Below are 26149 nucleotides of genomic sequence, written 5' to 3' on the forward strand. Positions count from 1 at the left end.
AAATATTCTAGAATCTTCGCGAATAAGAAAAATATTTTTTAAATGTTGCCATTTCTACATTTTCTACTCAATGAACATTTCGACACCTCTGAGATAATCAACATTAACTCTGTCGGAGGAGTGGAGTATGATTTCCAGATCATATGCATTTTGCAATTAATGGGCATTTAATTGGTAAAGGCTTTGCGTTGCCAGAACATTCGATCGCATAAATCTCAATTGAATCTGAACAATTACCCAGAGCAATTAATAATCACAAAAAAACAGACTAATCGGCTCGAGAAGATCTGAAAGGAACGTGCCGAGCACTCGCAATTAAAACAAATTAATTTGTATGCCAAGTGGCAAATTCTGCGGGCACAAGTACAAAGAAAGAAAAGAAGTGAAATGAAATGAGTGTGAGGAATCTCGAATTGAGGTAATCTAATTGAAATGAAAAGTGCAAACCGCTTCGCAAATTTAAAACTATTAAAAATGTGCATATGTAAGTACAAATTCTTGTCAAAGCTTTTTAATGTCAATCTGATTGGTTAGCTGTCAGCAATACGATTTATTGCATTTGCCACTAATCAAATTATACAAAAATTGTTGTTTTATTTGCATGGAGAATAAAATCATAGAAATAAAGCCGTAGTTTTGCATTGCCTAATTAGAGTTCTAATTGATTGATCTCGAACGCTGAGTTTGCAATTAATTTAAATGGAATGCTCGTTGCTATTAATTAACATTGATTTATTATAGTAGTTTTATTTAAAATATTAAATCTTATTTGTATTACATTTAACGGAACTACAATTTATAATCTTCATTTATTTAAATATGAGGAAGTAAAGGCAATAAATAGCAGAAGATGGAAATAAAGCTTACTGGGAATTAAAATTGTAAGACCAGAAGCCCAAAACATCTGCCGAAACAAAACAAATCTACGAGAACACAAAAGATATTGGAAATTCCAAGTATGCCAAGCATACCGAGATTTCCCAGAATCTCTGGCCAAAATACTTCCTGCTCTGTGTCCAACCCATTAAATCGAATCCCCTTGGATTCACTCACATCATTATCCTCCGATTTGGCATCATTGGGTTCCGTTGTTTTCGACGTTGTTGCCATTGCCATTTCCATTGCCGTTGTCGTTGTCAGCAGTTGTCGCTGCTGTTGTCGTTGCGCCAGCAACTGCAATTGATGTTGCTCCTTCTGCCGCCGATGGGCAATCTCGATTTGCTGCCACTGCCGCGGCGAGAATTTCCCCTGATCGCCGGTTTCGATGGTGTGCAGCTCGAGATCTTCGTTATCGTACTCGTTGTAGTGTAGTCTGCGCTTCTGCACCATCTTGGCCTTGTCATCGCCGAAACTCGATGCCCGTCTAATGGGCTTCTTGGCCAGCTCCTTGGTGTGAGATTTATGCTGATGATGACGCACCGGCCGGCTCTGCTCCGACTGCTGCGATTGCTGGTCCTGCAGATGCTTTTGCAGCTGCCGCTGCAACTCCAGCTCCCACGCCATCTGATGTTGCTGCAGGCGCAGATGATGCTGCTCGTGTCTCAAGCGCAATTCCTCCTGCGGATTCCGGCGCGTTCTGGCTGAACTTTTATCACGTTCTCGTCTGAAGTCATCAGGCAACACCTTCTGCCAGCCATTATTCTGAACATTAGCCTGCGCCTCCAGGCGAACAAAACTCAGGAAAATCAAGGCAAGCTGTAGGGTATTTAACTGCATTTTGTTTAGACACTTCTCTCTTTCTTTATTAATTGCAGTACAGTTTTCAACCTATTTTATACTGCGCTTTACAATTCCATTTGCTTTTAGTTCAATTTTAATTAATTAGGGGTTCTGTAATTAATTGCTGTACACTTTTTGTAATTTTTTCTATGCTTCACTTCACAAATCTTTTGAAAAATGTTGAAATATTTCCACGGAATCTCGGAGATTTTCGTGGCTTGTTTAAAACATTTTGCGGTTGTTGTTAATGTGACAAGCGTGGCATAAATCATAAGCTAACCGAAAAGTGTGTCACGCATTTTTTGTGAATGAAAAAAGCCGCTTTGTGAATCATTTGGTTTTAATTGGAGGCCAAGAGAATACCAACACACAGACGCCGAGGAAATCGGCTAGACAAACAATTGATTGCCAAATGCCAAGTTTTTTTTTTCTGGAGCAAGTTCAAGAAATTGTTGGGAAAAACTTAGAAACACGCGTGCTGCCTGTTGGCCATTTCACAATCCACAAAGATACAAAGATTCGGGTACTCGGATACAGCAGACGCACTCACGGACGCAGATACAGATACATGTGCTGATACACGCAGACACGCAAGCGACACACTTCAGATGGCGAACGAACCGACGGCCAGAGTGATAGACCGTTGAATGCTGAAAATTTTCGAAAAACGAGAAAATGCTCGCAACAATGTTGCGCCGGCCTTTACATTGGCAACATTTCCCCTCACTGTTGTGGATTGTAAACAGAAAACAGCTGACGCTCTGCGCACGTGTGTGTGTGTGTGGTGCAGCAATACCTGGCAGCATGTTGCTACTGCCTCTGCAACATGCTGCTATTGCTGGAGATTCCACGCTGGAAAATTGCACTTTTGATTGTTTGTTCAACTAATTCAATTGCACCGAACTAGTTCTCTTCGGAAGATTAACATTCTTGAGCAGCGGGTTTTAATGGTTTCTGGGGAAATCTTTGATGTGCATCGCAAATTAAATTTCCCAGCGCTGTAGGTGCAACCATTAAAGTGCAATCAGCTCAACTTGCTGCACATAACACGAAACTAATTATAATTTATTTACGAAATATTGACTAATGAAATAGGCTCTTGGCTCCTTAAAATTTTTAAATATTTAAATTTTATGTTATCCTCTTGAATAATGTGGGGGAATCTGTTACTTGCCACTCCACCGCACTACCATCACTTCCTAAGATATTTCGTGGCCTTTAGCACGCACCATAATTCACAGGAATTAGCTCAGACATGCCATTGTCACCCAGCATGATAGCTCCTCGTCGGGATCTTGGAACACCCAGGGGACGGGGACTTGGCTCTAGGCACTTGGCACTCCGGCTCTCGGGGATTCTGGCACCTGCCGCTTTGGCAGATGCCTGGGATTAGGTCTCGGTCACGTTGATGATGACCCACCCATTGTGTGATGCACTTTTCGCAGTTGTTGGTGTCAGCAAGTGGGCCTGCTGGATGATTGATGTACTCCGCAAGGGCATTCCAGTTGGCGAGCTGCGGGCACGCATTATAATCCTCTGAACTCACCTGCCCAACTGTCCACCCATACCCCAGGAGCATCACGATGATGACGATGTGGCCCAGGCAGAGGTGTTGCCCACTTGCACTTAATTGCATGTTTGGTCAGGCGAATCAACGCCCAGGCCAGAAAACCGCCAAAGTCAAAGCCGAAAACGCCCCTGGAATGTGCAGCCCACTATTGCCTCTTCTGATAACTTTCCGCTCATCTGCACTGAAATTCTATATATCATATGCTTAGTCTTGAAGCGAAGAAATATTTATTAAGTGCAGACTAGACTTAACACCAAATTCTAATCTTGGGGTCTTTAAAAATGTCTCTTAATTTTTCTCTGGATTTTTAACATATTGATTGTTTCATCATCATATTTTTTTCTCAGTGTGCGGAGGCGCCCCGCTGAGTGGCGATGGTGGCTGGCGGGGAAATTTATGTGGCCAGTTGGCCACGGCTAGAAGAACTTTGTGCGCACGGGCAGCGTTTCGGTGGAGGGGAGGATGGTATTGCTGTTATTGCTCCGCTCCTGCTGTTGCTGCATAATTGATAAATGTTTACAAATTATTATGTTGCACATACAGCAGTGGCAGCAGCACCAGCAGCAGCAACATCGCCACGGAGCCCACCCAGGCGAGGATGCCCCACCCAATCCCCTTTTACATAGCGGACCTCGTGTGGCGATTTTCTGTTGCTTTGGAACCTGGTGAAAGCCGGCACATAGTTGTTATACTTTATTAATATTAAATACCCTAACCTGTTACCATTTTGAGGATAACGATTTGAAAAATTCAAACAAAAGTAGTTTTTTTACAAAAACAATGATGGAAAACTTCTCTGATTAATCTCTTAAAAATTTAAGGTGTGATTAAGAATCCTATAAATTGCTTATATTCGAATAAATATTTAATTTTGCGAAATTGGTTAACACTTCCTTCCTTTATTTAAATTTTAAAGAGTATTTCGAAATTCAATGCTTTGGTGTTACTTTCTCCCTTTCTGTTCTTTAGCTTTTATTTTTGCCTTAGCCGTGCTGCCGTTTTTCTCACGGCGAGGCGCCAACTGCATTTTCATTTAATGTTTGTTGTAGCCGCTAATTAAAATGAATCCACGTAGACAGGCGGGCTGAAAATTAAAGCCCATAGGTAAAAGGGGAGTCTGTTCCATTAGCCGCGGCGGACATTGTGTAATGGATCGGGGGCCGTATTTATAGCCAAATCAAATCGCTGGCGAAATCATTTTCCGCCGAAGGACGGCTCTTCCACATTGCCCTTGGCATTAGCTTTGTTTTACTCCGCTACACACTTTTTTGTATTCCGATTCACATTTACCGCATTCAATTTGCCTAAGTTGCCATTTGGATTGGGATTGCGAGGGGAATCGCAGGGACAGCAGCTGCCGAAAGAAATGAAATCGAATTCAATACAAAATGCAAATGAGGCACAGGGAACCGCAAACGAGGATTGGCATGAGAAATGAGACGCCATCGAAATCATAAAAATCAAATTTGAAATTGATAGAAAGGCAGCGCCGCGGAGGAGAGAGAAATAACTCAATTTGAAATCGAAACCAGATCGAGAACAAAGTCATCCCCTAATTGAGGGAAGCTCCTGCGAGGATGGGTATGGATACGATTGAGATTCTCACTATCTGACAGCCACTTCCGGGTAATTATTGAAAATAGTTTGCCCACCAACAATGCTGATCTATGACAATTTTACAGCATTTTCCGGGGCAGCACAACTTTTCATTGCCCTAAACCGCTTAGCTCAAAAATGATGAGGGGAAAAGCAAATTGACTCGAGATAAAACTGCCACGGCCCAAGGCCAAAAACCCTATCCCAAAAAACACAAAAGGGTATCTAACCCCAGTTAAAGAGCAACGCAATTTCCGGTTGCCCCGCGGGGGTCAAAGACAGAGATAGCAGACAACAGAGTGAGACGGATTGGTAGACAGCGAAAGGAAGGGGCCACATCCAGTCAGCATTCAAATATTTGTCATCATCAAATGACATCTGTTTGTCGTTGGCTATTCTTCTGAAGGCCGTCCGAAAGTTCGTGTAGTCAAAGGTCAGTGCCTGACATATGAAAACGGTGCGTTTCAGCAGTGCAGGGTTGTTAAACACACACGTTAGAATGTCATGGTTTATTTGAAGAAGAACTCACTTGTGATAATGGCTTACTAATTCGTTACTATAAGAATGCTATACTTATTATATTTGAATCGGTGTGTCTGCCATTACTAACCCTTCTCATTAGTATTAAAGATTTAAAGTAACAATTAAAGGAAAGGAAAAACTAGATGCAAACTTCCTAGAATAAATGTTTAAAATTCACCCTGACAAGCAACATTTATGTGAATTATAAAATGTACTCCACCATTAACAAAAGAAGGCAATCGGTTGTCAGCGAAACGAAGAATTTGCATAAATCTCACGCTTGATCTGCCACGCCCCTTCTCCTTATTCAGGGGCAGAGTTAGAAAGGTGAAAGGTGAGCGGAGATAAAATGGATATGGGGAGACTTTAACGAGCTGCCACGTTCCCAAGAAGCTGCAACAATTTTCAATAGAAAATGCAGCGCCTGAAAATGTAAATAGCTAACAAGAAAATACATTAAAAGCAAACCCGAGCTGAAAGTGCAGCAGCGCACCGAGATTTTCCGATTCCCAAAAAAAAAAAATAAAAAATACCAGAAGACCCAATGACATAGTTTGCATACTCCAAGAAGCAGGAAGCGTTTAAGGGGAAACCCGATGAGCAGGGGAAATCCCCGGAGAGGGGTGGCTATTAAAGCGGCATTTGCAGCGTGTTGAAAGGCGTCGAAGCTGCAATTAGCCGAGGAGATTTTCCAGTGGGTGGGGAAAACAAGGCGTTGGGGAGCAGGTTGCGTGTGGATCACAGAAATAGAAAAGCAGCTATCTTGGGGAAAACAGAGGAGGCAGAAGGAAACTGATGAAAAAGTTAATTTAAGGCTGTCTGCTGGGTAATAGAACTCGAAGAGAACTGTAGCCCATAATGAAGCGAAATAATGCAACTGGGGGCGTTTAATCATAATTATTTTTGGAAAGATTGTTAATTTGTTTTATAACTAAATTTAATGAAACTCATGCAAAGTAAGAAGCTTAAAATATGATCTATAATAACTCAATTTATTAAACCTAAATTCGGCAGCTTCTTCTTGCCAACAGAATCCAATAATAAAGTTGCTGATCCCACTATCTTCATCTGCCAATAATATTGTAAATTGCTAGGCAGTATAAATGCCGTTTTATGGCGCCATAGGAGGTGAGTCCTTTTGTGTGTTTACGATTGTAGTGGCCATAAACAATTTGAGCCAATTCCAGTTAATGGCTGGCCTAACGATGCCAACGTGCGCCGTGTTAGTCAAAGCCAAGTTTCAAGAATATTTTCGACATATTTCTATAATCAACCGACTGCAGACGTGCCAACGCAGCGGCAATTGAAAGGCTCCCAGCCAAATGCTCCCAGTTGGCCTCCAGTTCCTCATTCTCCGGCCATCTAATTAAGTGCATCAACAAATGGCGGGCGAGATTAGACGGCTGACGTGGGCGTATTCACAAAATTCGATCCGCACGAGACCCGTGATCCCAATGCCAATACCGAGGAGCGTATCCCAAAGGGTATTGTCTAACTAATTGGATTAACGTTGATGCCTGACCTGACACAATGGACCTCTTGGCGAGCTGCTGGGTCCGGTTCTCAGGTAGGATTGCTCCTATACTATTCCTATTCCTGCCACACAGGATACAAAGCAACAAAGGCCACAAATATATGCATTATGTACAATAGTGGGGCACTAAAACTCGTTCGTTCTCGCTTTTGTATCTCGGGCAGCAATCAATGTAAACAGCCAAACCCACAAATAACAATGCCATTTCGGCCAAGTCATTTTGGTTTTCACTGGTTCCCGAACCTTTTGGTTACCATTTTGTACCTTTACGATACGATGATTTCACGTCGGCGATAACAGAACAAAACGCTCGAGTGCTTGAAGAGAGGTCGAATATATTTTCCTAATCGTTTCGAGTGCATTTAAAATGAAATTAAACGAAACTTAAATGGAGGATGCGATCGGTCAAGCTGAGTACGTAGTTTTATAAAGTGGCAAAGATTTTAACCCTCGAGATGATTTAAAAATATAGTTAGTTTTGTTGTTTTGATTTCCTGGAAGGTTTGTGTGAGAGCAAACTGAATTGTTATTATTCCTAAAGAAATTGTATTGTTATTTTTCCATATTTACACAAAATGTGGCTGTAATATTTTAAATATGTTTGTTTACTTTTTTAATGTAGTTTACAAGCACACCTTTAAGCAACACCTTGACTGAACTTTGCATAAACAATATTCAAACTTACAAAACAAAAATGCCGACATGCGTTTCTGAAAGACAAGTTTTATTTCCATTCTGGTTGATCCCGAACAACAAATGTCGGGAGCAGCAGCTGCAGAAGAATTTTGAGGTCCTTGCGAGGACTTCTTTCAAGTTTTGGGTCTGCCGCAGCATTTTGCTCAACTTAATTGTGTGAAAAACTTTTCGTACGCTCAACATGAGCAGACATGAATGTCTGCAAAGTGTTTTTGCTCGGTTGGGGAAACTGTACGACAGCCGTAGGAAAGTGAAAGTAAAAATTATTTAATATGATGCGAGTTGAAAGAAGAATAAAAACAAAGTTTGGCTTCAAATAACGCTAACAGGAACGGAAACTTAAGAAATTGGATTTTGGATATAACTTTTACTTGCGGACTAAGCACAATGCAAATACAGTTTACAAAACTTACAACGTGCAACAGATGCAAACCTAAATATGTGATATAGAAAAATGGGATAATAAGTGCTTAAAACTAAGTAGTAAAACTTATTCAAACATGAACTGAAAACCACTGAAAAATTCAGCACTCAAATTTTTGGTGAGAATACAGAAATGAAGACTAGAAAAGGAAAATTGTGGGTAGCTAAATTGAGCTATGAGGCAGCGAGTCTTTACGATGACGCTTTCCATTCTGATCATGGTGATGGTGATGAAAACTAACACACCAGTCAGATGCAAAAAAATGCACTAGAAAAGAAACACGCACACACACTCATACGTGAAAGGAATTGTTCTTGAAAAAGGACTCAATGAGGCGAGCGAGGAGAAAGGAGGTTAAATTGCAAGGCGAGATGAAAATTGCGAGCTGCATTTCCACAAGAGGCGAACAAACGGGTGCTCAAGTGTTTGTTGGGGCATAACAAAATTTAAAAAAATAAAGAAATAAAAGATGATCGGGAAAGACAGAGAAAAACCCCATAACTGAAGTGGCAATAAAGCTTGTTGACGGTTTTCAACGAGACCGCGAAGCAAAAACGCGAGCGCTGCTAAAATCGCGTGTGCCTTATCTTGCGCGCGTTTTCCTAGCGTTTCGCGGACGTTTTTAATTGGTATCAACCTTAAAGGCTCCCTGCTTTTGACCAGCTGCGGTCACCATTTTCCCTAATCACTAACTAAACAATTAATCAACCAAAAACCAAAGTTTCACCAATGGCGGGTAGGTGTTGGAAATTTCCCCGCCCAAGAAAGTGACATTTTCGAGGTGCACGTCAACACGAGCAACTCCAACGCCAGTTGATTAATGAGCTGTGATGCTGGGAGACCCACCAGTGGGAAAATTGGGGAAAGCAGGGAGGAAAATGGGGGACAACGGGCGCAGTGCAACTACTACAGTCCGTAACCGAAGCAGTAAGTTAAGCAGTTTTAAAAGGGAAATGTCAGCTGAAGGATTTGTTACTAGTGACTGGGGAAATGAGCGGCTTGATTACGTGAGTTCAGCTGAGCTGGGAAATGGCGGAAAAGGGAAGGAAAATGCGCATTCATAAGAAGTGCCAGAGAGACGACAGAACGAAATGAGAGAACGTCAAGGGATCTGAACTAATTAAAATGGTTTATGAATGGGGTTAGAGGATATGGCTTAGAGAACCAAGCTCTATTAACTTAAATCAACCTATATAACACACATAAAGACTATTGTAATAATTGTTTTCAAAAAGAACTCTAGGTATTTGGTAAATTCCACTCACACTCCCTGTTTAACATTTCCCAGAATTTCGTCCCGAAAATAGCATCGATCCTAAAGCAAACATAGCCACATGGGCATCAATCACACATCAGATATCACCCTTCCATCCAATGGCAACATAATCAACCCATAGAATGGGAAATTCAGTTTCCCCAATGTGGCGTGTGTGGCATTGGATTTTCTCGCCCAGCATGTCCCTGTTTCAGATTAAGCAGCTCCCGACTGAATAACCAATCAAAATGATAACCGGGAATGGCCGAAACCGAAAGCTGGGAAATATTTTTCCACGCTCCGGCAACAAATTGCATAAATCAAGTTACAAATCAACTTGCAATCACAACTGCAGCAACAGTCACTGCATTAAAATCACTTGCGAAATAACAACATTTCAGCTCAATTTTTCGTTCCCTCTGAAAATGTGATTGCGTTTTCAATTGCAATTTAATTTTGATACATATTTCCTAGCTGCATTTTTCCGCGTGGCTTTTCCCCCTCGACCTCCGACCACGCCCCCTTGCAGACCCCCTACCCCCTAGAAAAACGCTTTTCGCACAAATCGGTGCCGTTGCACATACTTTTCAAGAGCGTGTTCTATGTTTTTCAGATATCCAGCCACGAAAACCATGGCTGGATGAGATTGAAATGTAATCAAAAATTGCGAATTCTGCGAAATCCAAACAGCAAAGTGCGACCTGCGGGTTTTTCTTGTGCACTGTCCTATTTTTTTACGAATGCCTGCATCTGGTAAATTGGTCTATGGGTTTTTGTGGCCTCCGGATAAACTGCACGTATAAATGTCGATAAAAGGGCGAGTATCTTAAAATGGTGCCTACAAAGCCATTAAGAAATCCTTAAAAAACAATTTGAATACATGTTTCTATTTGGAACGCGTGTATATAATCCATAATTTCAACCAAACTAATTAATTGCGCAATATTCGCTACAACATTGCCCATATTAAGTGAATTCCTGAGCTACCAACAATCGGAGATTAACAACAATCACGGGCAGCAACGCATGTAGAGGTTAATTTGGAACACTCTTTTGGGATTTCCCCCCAGCAAATGCTTTTGGAAATTAATTAAGACAAACTGAATCAAGACACGAACCAGCATTTCCACGCGGGGAAATGCACGAACACACACACTCGTGCACTGGGAGGCTGGAAAACCCCATTCTTTGGCAACGAAAGGCGAGCACAGCTGCATACTAATAAGCTGCTATGAGGACTATTGTCTGTGTGTGTGTGTGTGTGTGTGTACGGCTCCAAGCACACCTGCTCCTGCTCCTACCCCCTCCCCTTCTTTTGCGAGCCCTCTGATCCTTTGGTCAGACACGTGCCACGCCTACAATTCGGGGCTGGGAAAAGCTGTCAAGCTGACGTCGGTACGAGCATTATGACGGCATTTACACATCAGCTCCGGCTTCCTCGGATGGTCAGCATTCGAGGATTAGATGGACCACCAAGGACCGAGGACTGCGAGCACGCACTCTCGGGACACGGGAGTGCTGAGCTTATAAGCCGCAGCAAACGGCTTACGCTCCAATATCCACGGCTAGAAAATTTCAGCCAAGGATCATGTTTCTAAATCAGCCAACTAAGAGATAAAAGGTCCTTACAATACAGAATCATGTTGTTATTTCCAAATTGGCATTGAAAACAATTTAAACAAATAATAAAATAAGAATGTACGTTCAAGTGTCCCTATTTTCCGCAGTGCCCATGCTCACAGGACTCACTCAACTGGTCGACTAAACATTCCTGTGGAAGCTTTAAAATGTTTGCGCCGGCTATGCAAATAAATCCAAGTCGTGGCCAAAAACTCAATTTCGGGCAGCTAGTGCTGCAGCTGCTACCCGAATGTGGAACTGCAGCAACCCCCTCAGGAAGACCCTACCCCTGCCCCCCCTTGGGGGTGTGTCAATCCCCCAGCAAGCGGAGCATATGGCGACAAACAGCGGGCGCCGCTTTCTATTTGTTTGCCTGCAAACACGCAGAGAAAAGCGAATGGAACAGAGTGAAACGGAGTGGGGTGAAGCCCCAGCGCCAAGGACGAAGGACGAGAAGGACGAAGGCTGCTCAGCATGCACTAGACCCATTTCGTGAATATATGGCAGTTCGGAATGGCAGTTGTGGAAATTGAGGTGGCAGCAGAAGTGGAGGCCAGCAACTGAATTGCACTTGGGCAAAAACAAAATCTAAGCCATGAAAATACGCATTTCGAAAGGCATGCGAAGAGTCGAATTCCCTTGAATTAAATGGGATAGAATTCTTAGAACTATAAGAATAAAATAAATTTTAAAATATGCATTCTATGTTTCTTTGTAGCTAACAATATTGGTAGTTAGTTATTGGTAGTTGGTTAGTTTTGCTTCATTCAAGTTACAATCAGGGGAAGGACTCCTAACAACCATCGAAACCAATGTATATGGACACCAGTTCAAGGAGGTTAATCACTGCTCTAACTTGAACAGACATCAAACGAAATGGCAAAAAATTCGAAATATATACTAGTTTCTTCAGTCCAGTTTCCATCAGAACTCAATCCTCTTGATAAAGTCATCATACTCTGGTCCGACAAACCCACAAAAAATAACGCACACAACGTGAGGAAGCTGCGATTCTGAATTTCTAAGAGGTTGAGGGCGAAAATTCCCCCACAAAAAATGTGGACAAAACTGCCACCCCAAAAGTCTCACCCTCATATTCTTGTTTTTTTTCGGCTTCTGACGGAATATTTGCCCGAAATTCGTTTTTCTGCACTCTGCGCACGCTTTTCTGCATTGAGATAGGTCCAGAAATCAGAAACAAAAAAGGGTAAAAGGATGGCAGTTCCGGGTTTTCGGTTGGTTTGGCCGGCTGCGCACCCTAAATGGATTTAGCTTGTTCCGATCTCGAATCTCGTCCGTGGTTTGTTTTTCTGCGACGTCGCAAATGGGAAATGTGCTCGTTTGCATGTGCCACATGTGTCCCGGAGCTGTGTGTGCATAAGCTGCAATGGAAACGCGCTGCGAAATGGAAACGTGGCGTTAATACGCACATTCAATTGTCAAATCAATGGCAAGTGGCAAATAAATTAAATTCTCTTAACGCCCCAGCTGACAATAAAGAACAATCTGATGAATCAGAGGCGCATAAAATACGACCTGTCACGTCCCATTACAATATATACATATATATTTGCACCAAGGTGTCTGAACGCAGACAGAACCAGCGACGCGGCCTGCAGGTGGACACAAAGGCTGTGAGTGCACTGGGAGAAAATATAATGCAATTTATAAAATAAATGTTCTTGGGCTAGCCACTTACCCGGAAATAACAAATATGTCAATACTATCTATCTTTTTCTACAAAAGTAGGACTTTCAGATTGAATTAGTTCCTATTTTTTATATAAATGTGTAAATTAGATAGCCTTTTTCTAAGTGTTAACGGACGTAAGGCGAGTAGCCGGAAAACCAGACGGATATTTCTGGTCTGGCCAAATTTCTGGGCAGTCGCACAGTGTTGGCAGCATTTGCGGTCACTTGACTGACGGTCTATGCACATTTGGACTGCTTTTTGCCAACCGCCGCAAAAGTGTCCGGAATGAAGGACGGCAGGCAGCAGAGGGTTAAGTGGGTGGTTGGGTCAGATAGGGGCGAAAGTGGCCGCAAGTTCGTCAACATGGGCAAATATTTGCAGATATCCAAACGATGTCGCACGTCTGTTGATTTTGCTGCTGCTGCTGCTGTTGCTGCTGCTGCAACTGCTGCTGTGGATGTTGATTGTTGGTCAAGTGACCGAAAGCCAACAATTGGTCACGATCACTTTGCTTTTATTGTTTTCGTTACTAGTGCGCTGTCCTCCCGTTTTTATTGGTTTTTTCCGGGCGATGTCTCTGCTTTGTTTTCGCACTTGCGGCTGTTCGTGTCGCTGATTTGACGTGACTAATGGGTCGTTAGGCATATGTCCACTCAGCTGAAGGAGCAAACAGGTGGAGGGGTGGGGTTGAAGCGGGGGAAAAGTCATGCTCGGACTGAGTTTTCCCCTTTTCCACTTCTTAACAAGTTACAAATTGCATAGCTCGCTTCACTGCCAACCTCGACTGGAAAATGGCAATGGTGCAAGACCCAAGTTGATTGCAATGCAAGCCGTGAGGGAGGTCAAGGATGTAGGATACATAGAATCACTACTTTGTTTCATATAAGATAGATTCAGGAAGAGTTATAAAATAAATAAATCTTAATTATATTATGATAAATAAAATGCACACAAGTATTTATATTTGCCTATCTTAGCAGCAATCCGTAAATCCGAGATAGTCTTTTGTTCACTTAAGCTTACCATATCCCACATTCAAATCATTAGGCATACCCAAAAATCAATCTCGAAAGTGTCACAGCCAGAACTCACCTGCAAAGAGATTCGAAAAATGCGATAAGAATTAGTCAAATATTTTGCATAAATCACCGGCAAACAATTGGCAACAACATTCCGATCGCGGGAACATAATCAACAGCCATATCCATCACCATTAGCATCACCTTTGTCATTTCCATGCCCCGGCCGAGATTAGCTACGAAAATTTGGCATCTGTCGGTGGCTTTTCGTTATGGCATTTTTTTTTTATTTGCATATGACATCATCAAAGTGGCAACAGCAGCCAAAGATTTGTGCAAAACAAACAAACGCGCCAGCGGAATGCAAAAGCCAACAAAAAGCGAAGCCAGAGCAAAAATCTTGTTGCAGCCACCGCCTGTCAAATGATTTGCAACTTTGTGCAAATTCGTTTGCCAGTCGAAGCCCCCTTGGCCCACCATTTTCCCCCCGGGCCTTCGCCAATTATTAGTTGGCAACCGCCGTCTGTCTGCCAACCACGAACCAAACTCGAGCCACGTAGCGCTGAGATTTTAACTAGAAGATGCAGATGCAGATGAAGGCGAAGTCGAAGACCACGGACTTCAGAGCACGGTCTGGAGTCCACGGAGTGCGGACTGAAGACTCCAGACTGCCAGGCAGTTGCAAACTGCCCCGCGGTGGACACGAATGCCACGACCAGCAAGTGAAAAAGCCAAGAGGAGCTGCCATGGCAACTGGAATAACTTATACCCTTTCTCCAGAAAAAATATGTATGTATAGGAAATTATATGGTAAATGTAAAACAAAATACATAGGAATTTTAGCTTTGCGTCTTATACTTTAAATTAAATTAAATTAAATTCGAAGGCAAGTACTTGATTTTTGGCTAACCAAAATCGTAGTCCATTTCATAGCACCCTCAGTTAGGGTATATAAAAAAAATGATTTTGATGACTACGAGATTTGCAAGCGTTTGGCTTTTTGATAGCGTTTAGTTTATGAGCTGACCTCGAGGGTCTCGGCGCAATGTTCCAGGCATTTTGCGATGGCCGATTTGTGGTTGATGAAGCGCTCGACGGTGAGCAGCAGGTGCAGAGCACCGCCGTTGAGATTCAAAACGGGGGCTGCCAACAAAGGTAGCTGCTGGATATGCAGTGGGATGCATTAGGATGCAGTATGCAAATTGTGGCTTCGCAAGAGCCAGGCGGGCTGATTTAATGACTGATGAAAGACCGATTGATTTATGGACAGCGGTTCTGGGAACCAAACCTAATCAAACTAAAGCTCATTCAGCTGATTTCTTGATTTATTAGCTCATACTCTTTACTGCTCAGTAAGGATTAGATTTGGGAAAACTAGATTAACCAATTATATATGTTAAGAGGCTTTAATCGTATTATTCATGCTAAAAAGGTAATCATTAAATTTTCAAATTTTTAAAGCATTTGAATACTACGAAACAATCATTTTACGCAATAATTATGAATCATTCATAATGTTTATTATCTTGCACAACATATATAAACAAAATGCTTCTAATTATTTTTAGTCTGCCCATTAACCTTGACTTTGTTCCGCCAGAAATAAATGTCTAGAAATTTGAAATGAAATCAAAAGCAATAAATTTAAGTTGGATTAGCTGGGGTGGGCTTTTTGAAAATATTCAAGCGTTCTGCTTTATGGAATCACATATCTCCAAAGCCTCTTAGAGACTTCCAAACAAATCGAATTAGGGATTTCGTTTTATTGAAAAGCGAAAGTGTTAAAGTGTCTGTCAGTCCGAAAAGGGAAAACCCCACCCATGTGGAAAGCCAGTTATAAGCCCTGATACATAAAACACCTTCCGAGTGCGAAGTTAATGGTCGTGATGCTCGTTTTAAGACCTCACGAGTGCATTGTTCCCAATCGGAATCCAATAAAATCGAAATAAAATTGTGTAATAAAAGGAAATCGCTTATAAATGCCGAAAATGAAATATTGATGAAACGCACTGAAGCACTGTCCGCATGTCAAGCGAACAAACCGAGCGAACTGAAGACACCGACACTGAACCTCGTTTCTCATGCATAATGCAAACGGAGTGCAACTGGAGACGTTGGAAATTTCTAACGATTTCACAGACGAGAAAAAATCGAAGAAATTAATCATATATGGGGGATACCAGGGGGTCTGCTACTGGGCTTTTCCATCCACCATATGCCAATCGAAACAATTAGACAATTTATTGACGATAGCCTGGCATTGGCATTCAATTTACCGTCTTCGATGTCTCTCAACAATTCAACAATTCAACAATTTCGAATGTCATAAATTGTGACGCGCCTGTAAAAGAGATTTACGTGGTGTCAAACGCGCACAATGGGTTAATGTCCAGTCACAAAACTGAAGCCCCAACGATCAATCGCATACCGAAATGCGACCAGAAATTGAGTCATCCCCATCGCCATCATCAATGCCCGCGGACATTAATTAAATCGCATTCAAATGCAGATTTTTGTCAACCTGCCAACTGACAAAGAGTGAACTGACCCCCCATCATGAATATTACGCTGCATTATTTGATATTCTGAGTGCAGCGGAACCCAATGCTGGCGTGGTCCAAAATTATGCTTATTGATTTAGCTGTCAAAAAGTGCATGACAATTTTCGGTTTCTTTTTCCAAACTTTGGCTATTTTTATGTGCCACTCGCTGTTGAACAGACACAACTTTTGTAATGCCAAATGAGTTGAGATGCACAGTGGTCTTGAATTCGTTTCCAATACAATACCCACACATTAATCACATTGAAGTGCAAGTGACTGCATAAATTTCATGGGTTTTTAAACTGACAACTTAACTAATGTTTAAGCACTGTGCCATGATGTTTATTTAGCCATCAAATTAAATTTAAATATATTTATTTATATTAGAGCAAATTATCAATTTTAAAGAGGATTTATTTCTATGCATTTATTAACAGATGTATTATTATATTGCCTTGTTTTTAAAGATCCTGTCCCACTGTGCAGCCCAAGAAAACTGTGTGACACTTGTCATTGAAAAACACACACACCTCGAGCACATTTTGGGTGGGTGTGTTCTCGTTCGCCGGAGTTTTTCCCTTGGCTTGGCCTGTAATCGTGGCTCTTATACTTTATACATGTGGGTAATGGGTTTGCAATTTTCAGCGACTTTTTGACACACATACCGCGCTCGATCCCAAACACATATACATGCAGAGATACTAACGCACACATTCACACGGCTGAAGGGTCCCCAGAGTGGCATGACTGACTGAAAAGATTTATGTTTAATTTTTAATGACCAGTCGGGCAATGCATCAACTTCCACATATACTTCGAATGAAGACATTTGCCAGGCCACCTTTGACCTTTGTGGACTCGATTTACGAGTGTGTGCGTGCGTTGGAGCGATTACATCAAGCAGATGATGCATTTACATCAGGCACAGGTGGGACAATGCAGCACAGCAGGTGACAGCGAGCGGGTTCTAGATCCTAAAAACCCGAACTTTATTTCCCTTTTAGAGGTTCGATTTGATTTATATGTGTTCGATTGATGAATTAGAATGCTCAACTCACGCCGTCACACACATAAATAGGTTTCAGATACATTTTGGTCGCAGAAGTACAGTCACACTTCACTAAAGCGAGCCATCACGGGCTATACAAATAAAAAGATTTAAGGGCTTTGTTTTAAGTTGTTAAATTAGAAATGGTGATGAATTTTTAAGTAAAATCACTTAGTTTCTAACAAAATTTTTAAGTTCATGTTGATCAATAGATGCTTTACCGTATATGACGCAGAAAAGATGAACTTATTTGGTTTGGGTCATTTTTCTATGTTGCATTTTTTCGGTGTATTTTAGTTTTCTGTTTACAGTTCAATAGTTCAGTTTAGTTACAGTTTTTTATTTATTCCAATGGGCTGTGAATAACAGGCGTGACCGTGACTCTTTCCTCTCTGGCGGGTAACCCCTTTTTTTCAAAAAGCGGCTTACACGACTTTCAATTTGTCTTTTGCGGCTTTTATTTAGTTATTTATTTTTCTTTTTTTTTTTTTTTGGTTAGAAAATGGGAAAGGGGAGACGGGCGGTTACGTGGAGGCGGAAATTGTAGGGCAAGCATTTCGCAATGGACTTGCAACAAACGCGTCAACAAAAATATTTTCGTTTGCTGGTCATGATTTATCGTCAACGCGACTCTTTGACAAGCGTGTTATTTTCAGCATTTTTTATTTTGTCACTTGCAAGTGTTGCGTGAAATAAAATCTAATTCCACATTCGGGTGGGGTTTTTTGTGGCTATAATATTACCAGAATAACATATAACATGGCTTGATTTAAAGGTGTTCCTGCTCATAAAGAATAACATTTTAATAAAAGTGTAAATACAACAATTTGAGGTGACAAAAATCCGGATCATTAATCAGCTGGGAATGAAAGGAGTGTCAGCGACAGGATAAATGAAATATAGAAATTTGATTGCTCAAATGTCAACATTTTAAGTAAATAAATTATTATTAGGCAGATTTATGATAGTAAGTAATGGGGCAGTGACACATTAGCCTTAATAAGCTTAGACAATAAATCTTTTTAAAATGACAACCGATAATCAATTGAAATTGAAAAATTTAGAGGCAAACATAAATAAGGGTTACAAATCATAAATTTATCTAATGAAATTAAATTACTTTCAAAACTTTTTGGAATGCATTTTCCAATTATTTACATTCCACTTTATGTAGATATACCAACTTCATTACACATTCCACATATTCTTGATGTTCAACGAAATTCTCTCAATTTACCACTTCAATAAAGTCTATTTTTGACACTTCGATTTGGGTCAGACTTATAAAGTTATATGGCAATTGCAGCTGGCGCAACTCCATCCATATAAACACTGGCATTAACCATAAACTAAAAGTCCCAAGAACTGTCCAGAACTTCTTGTCACGTAATAAAGAATTTATGCCTTTGCTCGCAGCTTAAATCATGCCAAACGTGATCGCGGATCGTAATAGGGTTCTTCTAACTGTAAACGCACCAAGCGAATCCATCCACCTTGACCCCAAAATCAACCCATGGGTTAAAGCGGCTGCTCAGCCTTGCATTTCAATGAACTACAATGAATTCTTCGTCGAGCTCATCATCGAAATCAATCACAAAGTCGGCATCTCATCACATGTGTCTATGGTTAGCAACTAAAAAGCCCACTGACACACCGAAAGAGATGGGGCTATGCGCGGAGAAAGAGACGGAGGCAAACGGCGAATGCATTCAACAGATTCAAAGATACATATCGTTCTGCCACTGACAAACCGTTTTCTGTCAAATTAACTAACAAACTGCTTTTGTCGCTCCCTAAATTGCCCTTCTCCCCCTACTCTACATGTATGAATATTTACAGATGCGGTGGGCATACTAGCAATTATATACATTAAAAAAACAGGAAATATAAAAAAAAAAACAAATTTAAAAATACATTTTTACTTATGCAAACTTCAGTTTAAAAGTATTATAAATAAAATGCTAACTACATACTAATATTATGGCCAATGCTGTAAGTGCTACGCATGATTTATAAAGTGACGAAGCCGCTTAAAGATTTCGCGGCATTCTAAGAATTTCCAGCGCAGCATGTGTGGCACAATGGAAACATTTAAACCAGAAAGAAAAAGAAAATAGATGGGGAAGTGGAGAAGAAAAGCATAAGGCCCCAGCACATATGTAATCTTAACAGTGTAATAAAGTCATTGGAACTCGCAACTTCGCACAAGCCACCCGGCAAAAAGACAACAGCACCATTGCCAATTAGTTGAGAGAATTTATATTGCTTTTTTCGGTTTCCCGAAAAGAGTGGGGAAATAATTTCTTGAAATTTATATTAGAAGCTGCTATAAATTATGGCGAGAGCAGGGCAAGCCAAGACCCTTGCCGGCTTAAAAGGCTGGCAAGAGCCGCCAAAAATCCCAAATACGAAGCAATCTGGAGACAATAAGCACAAGTTGTGCAATGGAAAATGTCCAAAGAACGGGCGATACTTCAATGACCAAAAGGGGCGGGCGGGGCAGTCAAGTATTTTCTTTGTGAAAAGCTAAGAATTCCCCGCCAAATGATATACTCACAACTCCTCCAGTGAGAAAGCAACTAATGAATGCCCCTGGCATGAGCAAAAACAGCAGCAGCAAAAATATAAAACATCACAAAATGCGATACAGAGAGGTGGAAATAAATTGCACTGCCAATAGCAGGCCAAAAAGGAAAATGTATAAAATGGGAGTGGAAATTAGCTGAAAAATGTCATCGGCAGCAACAGCCAGCAGAAAAAAAACAAAAAAAATCAAGAACCTTCTAATACAACCAAGAAAATGTAATTAGTAACGAAAAATAAACAATGATACATAAAGCTCGTTTATTGTTTTATTTTTCGCAGCAAATTGAAACACAATTTTTTTTAAAAAAGCATTTGACAGAAAAATCTGACATGTCTGTCCAAATTTATGTTCCAACTTGCATTTCCAACATTTTCTTATTGGTAAGGAATTCATTGCCAACATGAGTTAAATTTGACTTTTCCTTTGTCAGCAACTGCAATACAAGATGGCAATGTAAATATGGATTCCTAGAGCCTAATGAGTATAAATATTTCTTGTTTGATTTCAGCTGATATCTAGCTGGGCTTGTGTGTGCACTGAAAGAAATAGTCGTACTAAGTCGAAGTATTTAACATGACATTTGTATAGTTCCTAATTTTTCTATCTGATGCTGTCTGATTTTTTAAGTTACTATATAAGTTAGTATTAGTATTTCAGTTAGTTTAAAAGTATTAGTTCAGTAGCTGCCTTGGTTGACTACTCTTCGAAAGCCCTGTCTCCATAGTAGTTACCACTTTTATGGGCCTCCCGCTGCTTTCGAACTTCAAGGTCGTTGCAACCGCAGCGGCAACCTTCAGTCGAAACGGCGGGTGGCGAACGTGGGCGATGGGGCTTCACTGTACGTGTGTGGTTTTAGATGTCACTCCTTAACCGCTTCTGACAATTCGCCGCACAAAGGCCAAGCTCGCTGTGGATTCTTCTTGGAAATGCTAAGAGAAAGGACGGAAGCAGCAGCAACAGGAAGAAAAACAGGCCGGCAATATAGGAAAGAACGCCCACAAAAGACGGCTAAAAGCTTACAAACAGAAAATGCTACAACAGCAGATGGAAAAGCTGGAAAAGTAGTGACAGCATTTGTGGCTCTGACAGCTTTTCGGAAAGTGGGTGGTAAAATAGAGGGCGGTCCAAATGAGGGATGTGCATTTGGGCTTGGGAAAAGTTTTGGGCCAAAAACCAAAAGGAAAAGAGCGCAGGGAAAATCTTTCAAGGCCTCTGAAACCTTTCGTTTTTTTGCAACAACACAGGAAACCTTTCAGCAGCATCAAACAAAGGCCTACAAAAATTGCATTGCACATTGCAAAATTAAATCCGTTTCAACGCCAAAACAAACTGCAAACCAAAACTAAAAGGATAAAATTTTATTTCGATTGGAAATCCTTTTGCTCTACTCTCATTTTGCATTTGCTACAAACGGAACTGTAAGGGATTACAAGGATTTCAGGTTTGAATAGAATTTTTTATTCTCTAGTTCTTTTCTATTCTTTCTAGCTTCTAGCTTCTCTAGTCATATCATAAGTGCTTAAATCCCTTGATCTAGTGAGAAGGAGCATTAAGAATTGGGCTTGCAAACTTTGAAATGCACGGCTACTGAAAGTAAGAAATCCACTTTCATATTGATTTTCCTTTGCCCAGAAACAAGTGGGGTAATTTTTAAACAAATTGCTTTCATTTTCTGCAATATTCATGTTAATTAACAATTATACGAAAAGGTATCATTGAAGAACTCATTAGTGAGCACTGAGACCGGAAATAAAAAGTATTTCGAATAAAATAAAAACCCCAAAAGCGCTGCCAATTAAATGTGGGGGTAAGTTGAGTAAATTGTAAATTGGATTGAGTCTGTGGCATGTTAACACGGCAGGTGGACTCCGGGTTTATTGGGTGGCATGCCAGAAAGCTGCCATTTAACATGTCATGGTGCGAAAAAACATAAGTAGGAAGGAAGGAAGGATGCAGTGCATCCGGCTGCTGGGGGGGAGTGCCAAAGGTAAATGGAACACACCAGCTATGGTGTTGCCGTCGTCATCCGCAGACATGTGTTAATTGTATTGTTCCAAAGAGCTGGAAAATTGGGTGGGGAAAAGCGGGGCGGTGGCGCCTTGTTATTTTGATGTGCCAACGCCAATTCACCTGTCGCCCCCACTCCTCTCCTCTCCACTCTCATCTACCCTCGAAAGGAAAACCTCCAATTCTTGTGTTTTTTGTGTTGTTTAACACGCAGCTGCGCATTGTTGTTGGGCTTTGTAATTATTGTTGCTCTTATTAAGCGCGTTGTTTTAGCCAAGTGTTTATTTAGCTGTTAACAATATTTCGAGTGCAGTCCGCATTTACACTTTAAGCACACACAATAGTCCACGCATTTTGCGCACTTAATTCATATTTAAGTTTTCAACAATGCTTTAAATAAAATTTTATCGGCGGTGGATTAATTTCGACGGAGCATCGAATTTATTGTGAAGGATTTAAGAACATAAATTAAGCCGAAAATTATTTTTATTGCACTGGATTATACCTCTTATTTATTATGCCTTGGGAAATTGGCATTTTGGCACAAAATAATTTGATATTCCTACTTGATACAAAAACTAATTTATATTATTAAATTCTCACCTAAGGTTTGCAATAGATTCCAGAGACTCACTGAATTTACTTTCCATAATATAAATTTAAGGACATCGATGCCCCAAGGACCTGAGCATGAAAACACATCTAAATGACAACTAAACTCAAATGTCCCCTGCAGTAAAGTCGAAATGCTGGTCCAATAAAAATAAACAGGAAACACTAAAAACAAACTAAAGCAGACGGACTCAGGGTATTTTCATTTGCCCCGTCAGATCGACGAACATTATTTGCTTTGGGCCAATTTAATTGGTTCTTTTTAAGGTAATTACACCAAGTCGGGTGGCACGGACACCCAGTGACCTCTGGGTCGTGGGATCAAAGGGACGCATGAAAATGCAATTAAGGGGGGCAATACTAAAATCTAGAACCTCTGTCAACAACCCACTCAAAGCAAACATAATGGAATGGCATCCAAAAAGTGCAAATCAAATGCAACAAATTAATTGTTATTGTTGCTGCATTTTGTTGATTTTCGTTGCCGTTCTGACTGGTTTCAATTAGCCAGGCCGCCATGGTGAATGGCGAGCGGTCAGCCAAAAAGTGCTGAATTGGCAAAAGCCAGCTGCTATCCTTTCCCCTCCGCCTTCACCTTTCATGCCCCCCTCAACACTCAGCCCCTCAACCTTTGCCGCATTGTGTAAACATTTGCCATGAGCACCAAAACACAAAGTAAAGCTACATGTCTGTTTTTGTTGTAAGCCAAAATGCAAACGGCATTAGCCATGGTCAGTGCGTTATGTCGAGGTGAGTAATGGCAGTACACTGCGAGAATTTTCTAGGTACGAAATGAAAGGGAGAGTTCTGGAATAAGGCAGTTAATCTTCATAATGATATACAAACACAATTGCCAAACAACTTAGAATGCAACCCATTCTGATTCAGATATTTATATACCTCTTATTTGGAGACAATCTTGATAGCATAGATACCATTATTTGTCTCTGTGCACTTGAACATCTATTTGTTTACTGACGGATTTTCGGCGTGACTAACCATCAGCAACAAATGAAAATCATACGTGAAACCGAAACCCAAACCGAAACCAGAATCACAGTCTGGCCCCAAAAGACTGTTGGTCATTTGTGGCCACAATCACTATCGCTGGCTGTTTATGAACGGAATCTCTTATCAGGGGTTCCCCCCGGGCCCTCCGCGCCTGCACGGCCAAATCCCACATAATGGAGCAATGTCAGAGCAACAACAATGGCTAATGACATCATGAAATCGGCGGGATGCCGCAGACTTATCAGTGAATTGAGAACAATGGGCGCAATGCCAGACTCACCTCATTCTCAATGTTCCTTATGAGAGGGGTATTCCGGCTCTTCTCGCGCATCGCCAGTAGTTCCTTCTGGTGTTTCTGCTGCCTGAGATGGTGTTCGTGCTCGATTTTGTTCCACTGTTCGTTGGAGAAGCCCTCCTCCGACTCTGAGTCCGAATCCTCACTGGAGTAGTCCTCTTCGCCACCGCCATTCTTTAGATTCGCATCAATCAATTGCAGTTTTGGCCTTTCGGTGCGCATTATTGTGGGCTTTACTGTGGTGGTTGTTGAGGTTGTTGTGGTCGTTGAAGTGGTTGGGATGTGTGGCTTCTTAACAGCCTCTTTTTCCCTATCATGTTTGAACAGCCAATCGAATATATTGCGCTTGCCAGCGGACTTGTCGTGCGGATTGGCCACGCTGGGATACTTGTTGCTGTTGTGATTACTACTCGAAACTATGTCCAGTTCATCCGACTGGTCGTAGGCATTGTAATCGGGTTCCTTCAAATCGATGTTTGGCAACTTCTGGGTGAACAGTGAGTATCTAGGCATTTGTCGAGCCAGTTCCTCGTCAACGCCATTCGAGTTATCGGAGTCCTCATCATATTCATCGTAGTCATCTTCGTCGTCCTCATCGCTGTCCTCGTCGGAATCACTCGAGTCCACCTCCTGACGCCAGTTGGGTCCTCTGGTGGTTCGAGGCTCAGCCCAGGATGGAAAGATGCCGTCCCTGTCGAAAAAGCGACTGTGATTGGAGATCAGGCCATGGTGCATGGTGGTTGGTGCCTCGGTGGTCATTAGGTTCTTGGCCGTGCTCGGTCCGATGGACAAGCGGTGCTGCTGATGACGCAGCGAGGGAAACACCCGCTGCTCCCAGCTCGCATGATGCCGATTGTGATGACGCAAGTGGTGCTGCTGCATGGGCAATTGGGGATCGAGGAAGGCCTTCTTCTCGAGATCCTCGATCGGCGGCTGGTGGTTCCCCTCCAGCTCGGCCCGCAGATGCTGTTCGTGCCGCAAATGATGATGGTGCTGCTGATGGGCCTCCAGTTGCTGCGCCTCCTGCAATTGCTGCAATCTCTGCTGTTGATGGGGACTTCGATGACCCCCAGTGGGTGCTACTGTGGTCATCACAGGTGCTCCCTTTAGATCACCGCTGTTGGCCCAGACGAGGGGCACTAGTATCAGAACTAGCCAATGCATTTCGAATATCGTTACGTTTCACAGCGGGGATTTTATTGTTTTATGTTGGCCTTTTTGATAGAAATACTCTGCTCTTTGTGTCGATTTTTTTCACACGCGTTTGTAGGCACTTGCCTTTGTCGTTTGTTTTGTTTAAATCATTTCCCTTTGTCCCACAATCCGCAATTAATATTGCCACTTTTTGTTTTGACACTTGTTGAAAGTTAAAATAATTCGTTATTACCGGCTTAAAATGGAATATTAATTGTTCAGAGTTGGAATTAAGTCGTTTATTTTTTGTAAATGGAATTTTAATTGTTCTCGTAAAAAATGTTTTACTGGATGTTAATTTTTATATGTCATTAAAATATTACTCGGGGTCTTTGTTTATTATACCATTGCATTTACAGCTTTATTTATGCGTTGTGTGAGATTCCTTGAAGCTGATATTCATTTAAGAATTAAGATTTTTTTTATTTTAATATGTTTATTCTTTATTATAATTTATTGGACTTCAATATACCGCGACGTCAATTTATTTATTATTTATCTTTTTTTTATTGTCGTATTCAATTGTATTTCAAAATACTAGCACTTCATAACTAATCAGCACAAATCATTCATTTTTTTGTATAATATTCTTTATTCTTTTTCCTTTGATCTTTTGCCAATTTGTTCACACACTCAATGATTAATGGTTATTAAATTCTTAGCTTTAACCAATTACCGCGGCCATAAATCCGCCGCAGAATCCGCGCGCGACTTTTGACGCGGTGCCAGGAGGCAAGAAAAACACACCCACCAATCCACTCACGCACATCCGAGTATATATCTCCGGAGTATATATCTGTATGTGCGATGCTTTAGCGCTTGTTTGTGCAATGATTTGTTTGTTTTGATTTCCAGTGCCAGATGGCGGAGTTCCATAGGAATATACGGAGATATGGCACTTCCGTTTGGCTCCGGTAAATGTTAGTTTCAGATCGCGAGGCTCCACGGAGGGGCGGACAAATCCACAGTTCCCGACGTTCAGATAACGACTGACACACGGATTCCGTATGGATTTCAGTCGCGGCAGATGCGCATTGGCAACACATGTTGCGATCCACAAAAGAGCATCTAATCGCAACATGAGGCCAGCAACATGAGGCGACGGCGGGAAACTGAAAACTGCGACAAAATCTATTACCAATCCGGCTGATCAGCCTGGAAATTCGTTAGTCTAACCAGTTTAAGAGGCAGAATATAATTTCAGT

The 26149-nt window shown here is 41.4% G+C and overlaps 1 protein-coding gene across 3 annotated transcripts in view; it reads right to left on the reverse strand.

Annotated features, from left to right (window-relative positions):
- The window catches only part of LOC117145366, a 58972-nt gene extending 33027 nt beyond the window's left edge, over positions 1-25945 (reverse strand). Inside the window, exon 1 of one of the 3 annotated variants that reach the window (XM_033310993.1) lies at positions 23736-25945. In XM_033310993.1, the coding sequence (XP_033166884.1) occupies positions 23736-24914 (1179 nt within the window). In that variant the 5' untranslated portion in view covers positions 24915-25945. Of the gene's footprint in view, positions 1-1053; positions 2349-23735 lie in introns of those variants that run through there. The other 2 variants (XM_033311001.1, XM_033311010.1) reach the window with 2 other exon arrangements.
- Positions 25946-26149: the final 204 nt, after the last annotated feature.

The sequence above is a fragment of the Drosophila mauritiana genome, chromosome 2L, assembly GCF_004382145.1.
Source record: "Drosophila mauritiana strain mau12 chromosome 2L, ASM438214v1, whole genome shotgun sequence".
Lineage (NCBI taxonomy): Eukaryota > Metazoa > Arthropoda > Insecta > Diptera > Drosophilidae > Drosophila > Drosophila mauritiana.